The sequence below is a fragment of the Zootoca vivipara genome, chromosome 11, assembly GCF_963506605.1.
Source record: "Zootoca vivipara chromosome 11, rZooViv1.1, whole genome shotgun sequence".
In the NCBI taxonomy this organism is placed as follows: domain Eukaryota; kingdom Metazoa; phylum Chordata; class Lepidosauria; order Squamata; family Lacertidae; genus Zootoca; species Zootoca vivipara.
Window position 1 is genome coordinate 44,037,882 of NC_083286.1, and position 15,757 is coordinate 44,053,638.

The following is a 15,757-nucleotide window of genomic DNA, read 5'->3' on the forward strand; positions in this document are numbered from 1 at the left end:
GAAACATCTTTAATGATAAATGGCATGTTTGCTGACGCTTCACAAGTGCAGCTTTCCTGACAAAATAGTGACATATCTTCAAAAATGTAATTACTCTAATAAAAAGTAGGTCACCGAGTTGCTGACTGGCACGTCTTGGCAATCTTTGTGCAGCTGCTTTTGTGGCTTCCGCTCCACATAGATTGGAAACTAAAAAGTGCATATTTCCTGCTGAACTGCTGAAGAAACCAAGTGCCTGAACCAAAGGAACAAAAGCACTGCCAAACCAGCTAGTCTGAATGAAAGGAGCAGATTTTGTATTGTGCTCAATAAAGAGCCACAGAAAAGACAGCAGAAGTAGGCACAGCTCAGCTACCTTTGAAACTGCGTGAGAACTAGGAGTCTAACCTTCAGTTTGCAACTCCAGGCAGACTTGTGTGGAAGGCCAAGGAAACAACTGGGACTTATTTCCATTGAATGGCCCTGTTTGCATGTAATGCTAAGTTAAACCATGGACTAGCACAAGTGAGAAAGCATGTGGACTCCTGGAAGGGAGAGTGCTGCTACTTTTCTCCTCCTCCAATCACTCTGGTGATGTGTTACACTTAGCTAAACCATGGTTTGGCTTAGTATGTCATCTGAACTCAGGCTTGTGATTTAGCTTGCCCCAGATAAACTAGGAGCTGCAACCATGGTTTGACTTCGTCAATGAGGACAATGTCCACAAGACAGAAAAATCTCCAGCATTCAAGCAAATATCTGCACTTGTGTGGCAAACCCAGCATGCCCAGTGCTCTTTGAGGCATTTGTTTCATTTCAGAAACAAAACCAGCTAATGTGGATCTCCAAAATGCAGGTGGAGATTTGAAGCAGGAGAATTTTAGAAGCAGCCCTATTTATCTTGCACATTTTAGGAGTTTGTGTTAAAGAAATATTTAATCTGTAACCTGGTTACAGATCATGTACATGTGATTCTGGAGGTCAACTATGACTTTGAAATGTATGTAATGGCAATAGCACCAATCAGTTCAGAGGACAAGGCTTCCATCAGCAGAACCTTTTATGTATATGGAAGTACTGTACCGTAGGTGGTTTTGGAGACGATGCTTATCCCAATGATTCTTGCACCGGAGTTAGGGTTAGCAAGATTGTTTTGCTTTGTGAAATAGAGTTGTGTGCAAATGGCCTCTCAAAATTTCCCTTTGTGTTCTAGGGGCATAGAAACTGGGACAACTTTGCTGAAATTCCCCAGAGGGAGCAGATATTTTCCAACAGTTTCTTAGGGTTGGGGCACTCGCTTGCAGTAGCTTAGCTTCACCACAGACAATCTCTTTTTTCTGTTGCTATTGGCAGCCTGGCCCCACAAACATAAGGCCCATTGAATTTAATGGGCTTACTCCCAGGTAATGGCTATAGCACTGCACTCAATGAGAGGAAGTCAAGTCCCTCGAATGCATTTTTCTCTTTCTCTGGGTAAAAGAGGCAGAATGATGGCTATAAAGAGAATAAACTGGCATTTTATGTACCTTCTTAGTTTCCATATATGCTCTGTTTTTCTTCTTTCTTTAGTGATGGCTAAATAGCTCCCGGTGGAGAAATGCACCAACATATGTATCTCAGAATCCTACTTTTGCAACAACTGTGGCTAGTTATCTGATGCATGGGACTGGGGTGTCAGAATTCATTTTGCAAAACTCTATTCCTGTGCAAGTCTCCTTGAAATGAAGGAACAGAAACAACATCATGATGAATTGTTCCTTAGATTGTAGGCCCGGGAGTTGTAGGTAGAATGCAGGTTTAGCAATTCCCCCAAGGCCTTGCAACAGCAGAATGCCATTTTAAATACAAAGAACACACAGTTCCTGAAATCGAAGAAAGCAACTTACTGGTCTTGTTTGCGCGTAGCACTAAGCCAAATACAGTGGCTTAGCAAGAGCAAGCACATGTTTAGGTACTCAAAAAGAAATTTACAGCTGCTTTACTCCTCCTCCAGTCTTCCTGTTGCCACTATCTGGAGCTAAACCATGGTTTGGCTTAGTATTCCATGCAAACCTGGGCTTGTGGTTTGTTTTCCCCAGACAAACCATGAGCAGTAAACCTGGCTTGTTGGGAGTGATACAAACCATGAGTCCAGGTTCACGCATAACACTAAGCCAAACCATGGCTTAGTTTTTGGTAGAGCGATGACAGCAATACTGGAGGAGGAGGAAAATGAGTTGTGATTTTCCTTGTCTGTATCCACATGCTTGCTTAATCTTACTAAACCATAGTTTGGCTTAGGGTAGCATGTGAACCAGGCCACTAACTGCAACTGAAATGACACATGAACACAGAAGCATAGGTACACCGGGTGCTTGCTTTAGGAATGAGATTGAATCATAGAATTGTAGAGTTGGAAGGCACCCTGAGGATAATCTAGTCCAGCCCCCTGCAATGCAGGAATAAGCAGCTGTCCATTATTGGGAACGAACCTGCAACCTTGGTGTTATCAGCCCCATTCTCTAACCAGCTGAGCTATCCAGGCTATGTGAATTTTTCCTGGATATTTTCCAATCTATGATAGGGCATTCTATTTGTAGTCCCTAGAGATCTTTGCCTGGAATCCATTTTATTGTCCTTTTTTATTTTCCTGAGATTTTGAGGGGCAATTTTATTCATGCGGATTTTTATTTATTTATTTATCACTGCCTGTATAGTTTTTGTGGCTTTTACCTTTTTTTTACTTATTTATTTACATACTATCTGTTTTATTCTATTTTTTTTATTTAAAAAAAACTGCCATAGGAATATGCTTGAAGAGCGGTATCAAATACTTAGAATAAACATTCCCTACCTTGTTTTCTTGCCCCCCAATTTTTGCTTCCTGTGAAATGGCTGAATTAAGCAACAACATTTACATCTTTACATTTTTAGAACTCCCAATGTAGTTTTCCTTTAAAGAAGACTAGCAGGTGGATTCTATATTTGCGCTGCAGAGTAATTTTGTAGATCATCCTGTAATCAGAACACCGTGGCTTAGTGCTCAGATGTGCATAGATATGCTATGTTTCCATTCAGAAAGGTGTTTGAAATGATTGCTAAGCATCTCTGCACTTTCTAGCGGCATTACCATTATGCTATTTACACTGTGACTGGGGACCCTTTTTCTACCGGGGGGGGGGGGGCACATTCCTTTCCAGGCAACCTTGTAAGGGCCACATGTTAGTAGTGAGCAGGGCCAGAGTCAAATGTGAGTGGAGCAACAAATGTAAATTTGCCTGTGTATAGTAGACTAGTTTCTACGCGTCCCTCTCTGTCCTCCAACTGGGCAAGAAAGAGGCATTATCGGAATTCAAGGATGCAATCCAAGCTGGTGAAAAACATTTAGGGTGTAAAGCAGTGAAGGGTGTAGCCTGGAGAGAGTTTTAAGGGGGGACTAGAGGGCTGCATTTGGCCCCCAGACCTGAGATTCCCCAAAGAGCATCTGTGCTATGTGTAATTATTGCAGAATTTCTTAAGGATTTGCTCTGATATATATAAATGATGCAAAGTGGATATTGGGCCAAGGTATCCTGTAGCCTATAATTTGAAGGGGGGGAGAGACGTGTATGGCACCCAGCTCAGGAGGGGATGGGAAACTACTTGGAAACAGTGGAGCAATGGTGTGCATCACCCATGGAAACACCCGCAAAGTCCACCATGCTGTCCACAGGCAGAAGTAACCAGTGAACTCGGGTCAACAAGGAGACAAACAACTGAATCAACATACGCACGCAGCACACACAATGATTTCAGAAAATTGCCTTTCCATGAGTCCCAGTAGCACAGGCAGCCATGACCCCACTAATCTCCAGTCATCTCTGCAGGCAAGGGTACAGCAATTGCTCAGTGGTAGAGCACCTGCATTGCATTGCATTTTAATTCCTGGCATCTTGCAAGCACGGCTGGGAATGCCCCCTGCCTGAAACCCTGGTGAGCCACTGCCAGCCAGAGTAGATAATACTGAACTAGACGGACAAAGAGTCTGACTTGGTGTAAGGCAATTTCCTATGTCCCAAAGGTCCACCTCCACTTAGTTGCTCATAACTAGAGTAAAACACGCCAAGGAAAGGGAGTACCCCCTGCACAGCACCCATGCAGGACCAGATAGAGGACAGGTACACAGCCCTCCCTGAGAAAGTAGTTCAGGACCCACAGTCAGGACTTACAACAGTCAGGACTTAAAACAAGGTGAATGGCTACATTTAAACTGGAAAGAGAAGTTGCTGGAAAGAGAAGTTGCTGAATTGCAACTCATTACCAAGCTTAAAACCATGGAGAGACCTGGTCTGAATAAGGACACTGGATTCTTATCTCATTATGCATGATCAAGCTTTCTTTAGCACATCAGCCCTTGCTTTTTCCTGCAAGACCAATTGCAGTCGTTAACAGTCGTTAACAGTCATCAACAGGTTTACTACTCCTATCAGCCAATCAATCACGCATTCCCACCACCCTTCTGAGTAATACCCCTCCCCACCCTCTGACTATACATAGGGTCTGGTGGCTTCTGTTTCAGTGTATCTGAAGAAGTGTGCATGCACACGGAAGCTCATACCTATGACAAACTTGGTTGGTCTCTAAGGTGCTACTGGAAGGGGTTTTTTTTTGTTTGTTTTTTACTGCATCAGAGCAACACGGCTATCTACCTGTAACTAGTACATTTAAAACGTAAAGCAGATAGGATCACAGCATGCATAAAAATACCAAGGCTTGTGTTTAACATGCTTCCATCTTGGCCAATTTCAAAACACACACACACACACACACACAAAACCAATTTGAGAATATAAGATTGCCCCTGTGTTCCTCTGATCCACTGGCTTGAGCATCGATGTTCACATTCAGCATCTTACTGCTGTGAATTCCTGGGGCATGGAAATGTAAATTTCCATAAAGACTGTTTCTGCACAGGAGGTGCTTTATACTTGGTGGTTTCCACATTGTACACTGAGTATTTCTGCAAAATGTGTTGTTTGCTGTGGAAAGTATGCATCAGCCGAGAGATGCCCCCCCTCCCCCCCGCCAACACACAGTTTTCTTGTAAACAGCTTCCATTGCCTTGGAGGTTCCATTTGCACTTCTTGGAGAGAGAACATGCCGTGGAATAGCTAGTCAGGTTTATATCACTTCACTCCTTCAACTGTCTGTCTCCAAGACTTGTTACTATATAAAACTTAGGAATCATCTGTTTTTATTTTCTTATCAGATCACCACTGTTACCAAGTCAAAACTTGGCTTGGCCATAATCTTTCAGCAGTAGTCTGTTGTATAATGTCTCGGTTACTAACGACGTTCTATTTTCAATATTTTAATTAACAAAAGAGGACAAGGAAAGAGAAGCAAGCTAACTTTCTAACAAGTCACAGAGACATTCCGAGAGAAGGATTTTAATTCCACGAGGGGGAAAAATTCTGCAGATTTCAGGGACTTCATTTTCTTAATTTCCTAAAGAGAAGAATTCTAGACTGAGGCCATGCATGTTACCATTTGTGCTAAATCCAGAGCACTCCCACTACTGTTTCTTTTAAAGCTGTGAACACACGTTAGCCACCATCCATAACTATTCTGTACTTTCTTGAGAAATACTACTGCCGAACCAGCTTCAGTTCAAAGGAAAACCCAATATTCCTTAAAATGTTGCTTTGCTAATGAATATTGCAAATCCTTCTGTGAGAAAAGAATGAGGCGGCAGGGTCCAGAGCAAAAAACAAAATTCAAAGCATTTGTGCTCAAAATATCACTGGAAACAGCCAATAATTTATTTTCCCTTTTGCTGCAAAGCAGAAGCATCTGCTTTGGGGCAATAATTCTGCAAACCCGCACCACCAGGCTGTGACAGCTGGAACTAGCCTGCCGTAACAAGAGAAGGAAAGCCCCATTTAAGCAATAACCTTCAAGCTTCAAAATTTCTGAATCAATTTATATCTGAATGCGGGTGTATGGATGAGTGATGATAAGCCTTGCCTAAGGGAGGAAGCTGCTGTGTGGCAACAGAGCTGATTTGCTTGACGAGAGAATCTCCCAGGAATAACTTCATCAAAACTTGAAAACACCATTAAACAACAGGTGGTTACCTGGGATGGTGGCTGCCTTGTAGTTTTGAGGGTGGCAAATGCACATTTCTACCTGTGATGATGAATCAATCATCCATCCTCAAACTAGAAAGAGTGCATGCCTTGCCATCTGTCCTGGTTAAAAAAAAAGGTATCAGAGGGTGAGACTGTGGATTAAAGAGCAATTTAAGAACAGCATCAGAGGTCACCAAACATTTTAGGCCAGTGGACACATTTGGGGTTTTAAGAAGGTGTTGTGGGCACCAGTCCCAAATGCCTGCCTACCTGCCTCTCTCTCTCTCTCAGAAAATGGTTGCTGTGGGGTGTCACAATGCTTTCCACATGAAATAGGACTTACAAAATGGTACAGGAATATCCTATCCACTCCCCGGGCAGCCCATCTGTTCAGAACAGCTGAGTGGCCAGGCTTGGCATCCAATGAAATGGGAGCATGTTTAGGGAATGCAGGAAGAGCAAGCCATCTCTTCCGTATTGTGGATTTTTGAGGACGGAGCATTTACACAGAGCTTTCACGGGCAGCATATCAGGTAGTGGCGGTCACATGGGCACCTGCTGGCACCACATTAGTGACCCTTAATCTATGTGAAAGATGTGCATTGCCTTTGGAGATGAAAGACAGGGCCAAAGAGGTGCTTTTCAGCCATTCCGGTCCTCCTGCCCTCCACTTCCTCTCCTGTCTCCCCTGTTTAACCATGTCCCTTTGCATGGTGGGATGGGAAAGGGCACTTACTTTAGTCCATTGCACAAGGTGCCATACATATCATGCACCAATGTTTATGCTGAATACTGAAGGGGGATAATAATAATAATAATAATAATAATAATAATAATAATAATAATAATGATGATGTCCTGAGCTGCCTTGTTTCCTTGCAAGGAGGGTTGGAGGAAGCCCACTTCCCTGAACTTAGAAACCTAGCATGCCAGGAAGAATCGTTCTGTTTATTCTTCTCAGTGACATACCCAGTGACTTTTTTTCAAACAGGACAATTTTGTTCCAGGAAAAGCATTCACACATGCCTGCCTGCAGCCTTGAAGTGGCACAGTATAAGAAAATGATGGTGTCGCTTTAGTTGATTGTACACTGCTTATTGGAAAAAGAATGTACTGTACATGTATTTTCAATAGAACAAGTCAGTTACAACTGAATCGTACTGCTTGCTCTGCTAGTCGTTGAAATCTTCTGCATGCCTTTTCAGAAGTAAGCTCCATTGAGTTAGTGGATATTGGATTGCAGCTTAGCTTCATCCTGGTCATCTTTTGCTGTGTGGGACCTCTGTGTGGGAGGGAGTATTCCTTGACTAAGCAGCATAGAAAAGACCCTTAAACACAGGAGATGCACTGTATTTAAACACTGATTACTAAGGAAGACCTATAAATTAAGGCTTAGAGTTGGTAGACTAATTGCAAATAATCAGCGACTGGTGCTTTTTACAAACGTGAAGATTTCCTGACATCCTCAAGCTTTATTACATAATCAATCCTTGGATAAACAGCTTTCGTATTTGCCACAATTACTGTCTTTAATAGTTTATTTCCCCCCTCAAATTAATGTTATTCTATTTATATCAGTTAAAATGGATTACTACTAAGCTGAAGCCAGTGATAAACTCGATGTCAAATGAGAAATTAAATGCCCCCTTTCCAAGGTAGATGGCATGCTTCCTCCAGCATAGCCCTGTTTTAAAAGTCGACGTGGAAATAAAAGATTTACAGTTTGAATTACGTGTTTCTAAAAACCATCTGGTTTGGACCAAAGTGTACAGGGGCTGTGTGTGTGTGTGTGTGTGTGTGTGTGTGTGTGTGTGTGTGTGTTCACCTGAATCATAGAAAACCCACACTTACCTAAACCTCAGTCCATACATCCTTTGCACACCATGGTGGAAATCCATGCATGATCTCTGACTGAGTAAATAACAAGAAGGTCAGATCCTATCCTGTGCTTCAGCAGTCGGAGGCATGGGGGGCTCTGGGTTACTGCGTTTAGACTCTACACACAGCGTTTAGACTCTGCGTTTAGACTCTTTTGCAGCCAATTCCCTGTTTAGAGGAGGAAGATGGAAGGGCTGGGGAGTCAGTTCACCCCTCCCTCTTTAGCCATGTAATCAGCACTGTCAGAGGTTTGCAATTACTTATTGCCAGCCTTCCCCATCCTGGTGCCCTCCAGATGTTTTTGAGTGCAGCTTCCATCATCCCCAGCCGGCATGGGAAATGGTGAGGGAGGATGGAAATTGTAGTTGTCAACATCCAAAGAGCATCAGGTTTGGGGAGGCTGGCTAATGTGGAGCTCAGTTGGTAGAGCTCCGCATTGGGGTTCAAGCCCCAGGTTGGGCAAAAGATTCCTGCATTGCAGGGGGTTGGACTAAATGACTCTTGTGGTCCCTTCCAGCTCTACAGTCCTATCATTCTATGAAGGGTAAAGCTATATTTCTAGTTTTCAAAATACAGTCATACCTCGGTTTAAGTATGCTTTGGTTTGAGTACTTTCAGTTTAAGTACTCCATGGACCCGTCTAGAACGGATTAATCCACTTTCCATTACTTTCAATGGGAAAGTTCGCTTCAGGTTAAGTCCAGACTTCCAGAACCAATTGTGTACTTAAACTGAGGTACCACTGTATTACCTTTTTTAAAAAAAATAATACATTGATCCCAAGGCCTTGAATGTCTTCTTTTCTTTCCCTTTCACCCAGTGAGCTTAAGAATACAATATTGGTAAGGAAATCCAATGTGAAACAGTTTTCTATGCAATTGTATCGATATCTGATATTCTCGAAGGCATTATTGTGACGATGTACAGATAATGAATATCCCTTTTAACATTTCTGCGTTATGTATTACAAGGATGCTCCTTCAAGATAAGTTATCTTCTTCTGACATAGGCTCAGATTCCTTTGTTGCCCTAGCTGACTCAAGTCCTTTTTCTGTTACCTTTCTCTGTTGCAGAATGATTCCTGGGGGAAACAATACTCATATGCTCTCTTCAAAGCCATGAGCCACATGCTTTGCATTGGTTACGGAGCCAGAGCCCCTGTCAGCATGTCGGATCTCTGGATAACCATGCTGAGTATGATTGTAGGGGCCACCTGCTATGCCATGTTTGTGGGTCATGCAACAGCCCTGATTCAGTCTTTGGATTCATCACGGCGTCAGTACCAAGAGAAGGTAATTTGCTCAGAAATACAACTTTTATTTTCAAGGCCTCTAGTTATCAAGTTGTGTTAAATCTTGGGGGGAAAGAGTTTTCACAGAATCTGTTCAGACAATAAAAAGAGAGAGAAATGATAGATAATTGCCTGGTTCACGTGTAACACTAATCCATGGTCTGTTGACCAAACCATGAGCTAACCACAAGTAGACCGTGGTTTATTTCTCCAAAGTTTGGCTTATTTTCTAGCTGCTGTCACCTCCCATGTTTGTAGCTTGGGGAACTGCTGAGGTGAAATAGCCAAACAAACTATGGTTAAGAAAATTTGCAGCAAGCCATAGTTAAAACAAACTAAGGTTCATAAGCCAATGACAAATCATGGCTTCAGATCATGGCTTGTTGACAGAAAACAAAATATAGTTAAACCAGTGGGTATGGTTTCGATGATCAAACAGCCGTAGCTGAATAAACCATGGCTAAAAGTTATGTGCAAACCAAGAAGATAAAGCGACTGAGAATATTCTGGGGCAGGAAGAATAATACTGTCTGTGAGAATTTCTTTGTGTTGATAATCAAGTATTGTACATTACAAATGATTATTAAACCCACGCTGTGACACTTAAGAAGAAGTTCTTGAACTTCATGTGCAGCTTCCTACTGAAACTCCCTGTGTGATTTGATCCTGTTGTCCTGTCATATACCACTGTGTGACAAACAGCGTATTGTCTGCGGGGTGGGGATTGAGGCAACAGTGTATAAGTATCAGGAAAATGTCATTTCCTTCCTTAAGAATGTCACACTCTGTAGATTAGAAGGAGCAAAACAGCCACCAACAATTATACCTGCAATTTATTTTGCTTCGGTGCCAGGTATACAGTAGAAAATACTTATAAACAGAGGGAATAAATGTGGGCAAAACACCAGCTTTAAAGAATAAAGTGCATAATGCATTGCAAGGAGATTCTGCAGGGTGGGGATTGAGGCAACAGATATTGTTCGATCAACAAGGCTGCAGGAAATTCAATGAGGGGATGAGCTGAAAATAGGAAGGTAATATAAAACTTTCTGTTAACAAAAGGCTCCGTTGATCTAAATGGGGAGGGAACAGAAGAACCTAAAGCAGTAGGCATTTTGATCAGCAGTAGATGAAACCTGATCATAGTATCTTCATTGGGAGAGGGATGAAGTAATGAGGGTTTGTAAAGACAGAGGGTTGATGTAGAATTGTCAATGGCAGGTAGTTGAGTTGGATGTTGGCATTCCAAGTAAATATCTGAAAAAAGGAGAAGATGCTAGAGCTGAATCAAGCTTGGAGACCAGTTTCATGCTTTGTTATATTACATTTAGACTGCTGCATTGTTCTCCACAGAGCCCGCCACCCCGTGAAGAGTGTCTAGATCCATGGTTCCCAACGTGGGGCACACGCCCCACAGGGGGGGGGCAATTCGATTTTTAAGAGGGGAAATTTGATAATGAGTTAGATCAAGTTAATGACCTTTTAGGCTTCCTCCTAAAAGGAGTTCACTTTTTGAATAATAAGAATTATATGTCATGGGGGGAATCAGGATTTTAGAGATGCTTAGGTGGGGCATGGCCAAAAAAAGGTTGGGCACCACTGGTTTAGATGCTTCATTTGGTACAAAATGCAGCTGCCAGACTGCTAGGCAGCCTCAGGATTATATTCCTCCAATATTGAAAGATTGTGCTAGTTGCCAATGTTTCCCAGACTCCGTTTGAGATGTTAGTTTAGGATACTGCTACTGTAAGACATCCTCTTGATGGTGTGCATGAGAGGACGTCCTCCTGTGTGCCTCACAGATTGTGGAATATCCTCCCTTCAGAGCTATCTTTGGTCCCCGCCCTCTCTGTTTTAGAAAAGTTAACAAGACACGTTCTTATTGGGCCTTTTAAATGTTTTTAGTGGTGTTGCTGTTTGAAACGTTTTCTATTGCTTGCAATGTTTATATTATGTTTTTTGTTTTTGATTTGATACTTTTCAGAAATGTGATTTTTCTATAAACTATAGTACACATGATTTTTGGCTTGAGAAAATCATGGATTTTAGAATGCTAGTATTGGGTGATTCTTTAAATTTTAATACTCACCAGCTGTTACTTAAAAGATTACAACTTGACAATATAGATATGAGTTCATAGTGTAGTGGAAGAGAAAATGTAAATTTGTAGAAACATTTATTTAGAGTAAACTGTATTAAATACTGGCTTTCCCGTCTTTGTATGGAAGCTGAATTAATACCCATATGTTCAAACTCAGGTAGCATTTAACAATTGCATTTTTTTTTTGTACAAGAGCAAGTAAACCATTAAATTAGATTTTTCGTTGACCCGTTTCACTCACATAAACAAAGGAAACACTGAATTAAATGGTTATTTATTTTTCTTTGTTGTGAATAAGTATTCCCCCTCCACCCCAGAATTTTGAAAATCCTGTAATATTTAGATTTCCACAAGTCAACCCTTGGTGGCCACTTGTTGATGGAAGCTCATCATATATAAATTAAAACAAATGGCAATCATTAGGCAATTAAGATTTATGTTTGAAATCACCCCTATGCTTTTTGAAGGTCTTTGAGTGCCAGGAGTTCGTATTAGGTTTCTCGTACATTCTCTCTGCAATATCTGGCACTGAGAAATGGAAGACTCTTGCTATTAAGATCTGATAGGGCAGACTACCTCTACCATGCCCATAGATTGCAAATCCAGAATTACATAATGCAAACTCTGCCTGCAGAAGATGTCCTTTTATTTGTGTGTATTTTGGCTGGGTTATCTTAAGACATTATCTATTTCAAGTCTCTTGGGCTCTACCGTTCAGATAGAAAAACTAAATATTAAAAGTTTAAATGATAGACAGAAGCCATCACCTGTTTCTTTGGCTCTAGTACTACTCTTTTTGTTTCACCCTGTGTCCCTTGCGGGGCTGAAAACTGAATGCACTGAATGATGCTGAATGAGTATCATGCAAGCCTCTGATAAGGATTATTCTCTTTTGCTTGCAAAGAGGATAAATGGCTGTTTCAAAGACTATGTTTCTTCGCTTCCTGTTCTGTCACCACATTTCTGCATGTTAAAAATAGGCTTATTTTCCTGTAAACATTTATTTGACTAAAGGAGGATATAAAATCATCAGGCGAATTATCAGTATTTCTATGATAAAAGGGTGCTGGGATTCTTTTATAGCTGGATCCATTTTTCTTGGTCTTGAAATCCAGATAATTTCAAAACGTACTAAGGAAGAGCGCTGCTGTTATTTTTCTGGTCTTGTTTCTGTCATTATTTTTTAGCGTTTGTATTTCATGCCGCATAATAGATTTCGACTTTGACAGATACTTGAGCAAAACTGATAGTAATAATCACTTTGGTGCCACCTGCTTTAGGGAAATAATCCATCAGATCCATTTAGTATTCAACTTATGTAGGCTAGCTTGCATGATGCAAATGTTAGAATTGCTGAACAGCTGCAACCAACAAAAATCCACCTACCCAAGATTTTGATGGCTGTTTTCGGGACCCTTTGGTAGCAGGTGGCCCTAACAGAGGTCTTCTCTTCCCAACCTCCGATATTTCAGTGATTTAAAATCATTGAACAGTCTGCTTGAACTTTTCGAAATTAGATGGTTTCAAATAGTTTGCAGAATGGACAAAAAGGCTGGAAGCTGTTCGGAATTGGCAGGAGACGAAAGCAGATTAAAGGACAATGGCTGACAACTCAAATGGCCGCTGGACTAGAGCATGCTGAACAAAGGCGTTGTGGGCCACAGAAACATGCCTGTACACACACACACACAACATGCAGAGTGCTCAGCCCTTTTCCACCAACATTCCTCCATACCGTCTCCCTTCCCCTAGTTTTTCAGATTCTTTTCATAGTCAGCTCTGAACAGCCAGAATTCTTGGCAGACTCATGATAGCCTTAGTTCATTGGAATGAGCAAGTGACTTCTGCTATGCTTGTGGTATTCTTGTAGAAGATCATTGGTTCTTTTTTCATCCCAAATATTCCCTGTATATTTGTTGCAATTCTCCAAATAACACTCCCAAAATATGGTACATTTAATACAAATAAAATACACATGCCATGTATAAATACAGTTTGTTTTTCTCCTGGATTCCACTGGCTCTGGAGATGACAAATGACACAATCCTTTTCCCCCACCCCATTTCCTTTGTCATGGGAATTTACCTGTAAAATGTCCTTTCAGCTTGAGTTATGCAGCTTGAGTCTCACAGTATTGCACAGGAAAATGCGCAGTAAACTCATTGCGAAGACAGCAGATTTTTCATAGCAAAATTAAATCAGTTTTGTGGGAAAGATGTTAGATGGGGAATCTAACTTTGCAGGCATCTTTTTGTGTCTGTGCTCGAACCTGTGGTGCCTTTTACTGAGATATTCCTAATGAAAGAAGCCCAAGGTTGCAATCCTGCCAATCTATGTGTGCACAGCCTGTTCTAGTACACATTACAAACGTTTAAAAACCATGTTTCAGACTGCTGAGATTGGAGATGTTTGTGACAAGGATGGCCTATCATCTCAACCTGATAGCTCAGTTGGTAGAGCATGAGACTCATAATCTTAGGGTTGTGTGTTCGAACCCCACATTGGGGGAAAGAGTCCTGCATTGCAAGGGGTTGGACTAGATGACTCTTCTGGTCCCTTCAGCTCTATAATTCTATGATGTTGGCCCAAGAAAAAGTCAGGGGAGAGCAATACAAAGTGAATAAGAGTTTAGAACCAATTTTCCGCTCTTATAGGGGGGGGAGCAATTGGGGGTATATCTTTGGTCATTTATCTATAATGGAAAGTTTATTATTCTTATTCTTATTATATTCCACCTTTCCTCCAAGGAGCTCAAGGTGGCATACATGGCTCTCCCTGTTCCCGATTTTATTCTCACAACAACCCTGTAAGGTAGGTTACACTGAGAGGCAGTGACAGGCCCAAGGTCACAAAGTTAGCTACGTGGTTGAGTGTGGATTTGAACCATGGTCTTGGTCCAGTCCTCTAACCACTACACCACGCTGTCTCAAAGTTCCCCCGAAATCAGTTAGATTACCTACTGAAAACTTGGTAGCCCAGTCTGTGAGCTCTCTATATAATTCTCTGATGTACTGCTGAATATTTACATACAAATCATCATGCTTTAGCAAAATCTGTCCTGAAACTCTCCAGCCAGAAAAGAAATAGAAGAACTGAGTGCTCAGATATCAAACATTTGCTAAGACTGGAACCAGGGGTTCTGTGTACAGACCAGGAGTAGCTAACATGGTGCCTTTCAGATGTTGCTGCACTATAAACCTTATTCTTCCCAATGATCAGGGATGATGGGAGTTGTAGTCCCATACTTCTGGAGGGTCCCAGGTCGAAGAAGTCTGGAATTAACTGGTATCTGAGGCAACCTGAACATTGATAGTGCAATACTGAGAAATAAAGGAGCGCTTAAGAGTCCTTCATCTCTAACCCATACATAGCATGCCTATCATTTGATTGCTCTATGCTAGAGAACTGTATACTTCATGATTCACAACTGCATACTGTATGTGGAACAATGAGAGTCAAGGTACTGGAAAGAAAACATTTGTGATAACATTGATGAAGGCTTGATCCATTTGTGCAGGTCATCACCATGCAATCATCAAGCGATAAACATGTGTGTGTTTACCAGCCCTCTGTGGGTTCCCTGCTGTCATTTGACAGGCTGAGAGATTGGTGGCAAATCTTGTGTTTCCCCTACCCCTTTCCGCTCAGTGTGCATGCACATGTAAAGCAACACTGTGATCCATATCGTTGGGTTCACTGAAGTGTTCATTTGTTTTTTTTTCCCACTTCTGTATTTCAAAGCATTAGTTTGATTCTTGGTGTGCTTTGCTAGCTCTTGTTGACTGCTGAGAGCACATAGTTAATATTTCCGGTAGAAGTGTTCCTTGGATAACACCTTTAGCCTGTGCCTTCTGTCCTACAAAGCGGAATCGAAGCTTTCCGATGCTATTGAAGCTGCCTGATGAAACAAAATATAATATTGCATGATCAATATTTGTGGCAGTTTAAGGGGTGGGAAACATAACAAAAGAAATCTGCTGAAAGCTTAGTAGAAAAAGTACAGTGTGTAAAAAATGATCTCTATGATAGTCTAAAGATTTTTACCCGGGAAGTGTTTTGATGCGTCTATTTTTATTTTTGTGCAGTGTGTGTGTGTGTGTGTGTGTGTGTGTGTGTGTGTGTGTGTGTGTGAAACACACAGTGAGCAAAGTAACATGACCCATTTCTGGAGGTCATGTCCCATTGACGTCATTAGGAAGAGTGAATCAGATGTTTGATGTTGTCTGGACCAAACCTTATGCTAATTCTGAGACACTTGCATGAGATGTTGTAAAATAATAACAGTTATTGGTGGGATTTGCCCATTGATGTGTAATGGACAAAATCTGGGTGACCGTAAAACACCCAGAAACAAAGGAAGCCCTAAAGTCTTTCCGCCAGTGGGAAGTTTGACCATTGAGCCACATGACAATGTCAGTG

At 41.5% G+C, this 15,757-nt stretch overlaps 1 protein-coding gene across 1 annotated transcript in view; it reads left to right on the top strand.

The window, feature by feature from the left end:
• HCN1 (hyperpolarization activated cyclic nucleotide gated potassium channel 1) overlaps positions 1-15,757 on the top strand; it is a 173,857-nt gene that overhangs the window by 109,007 nt on the left and 49,093 nt on the right. Inside the window, exon 4 of the mRNA XM_035100970.2 lies at positions 9,020-9,238. Coding sequence (XP_034956861.2) covers positions 9,020-9,238 — 219 coding nt within the window. The remainder of the gene's footprint in view (positions 1-9,019; positions 9,239-15,757) is intronic.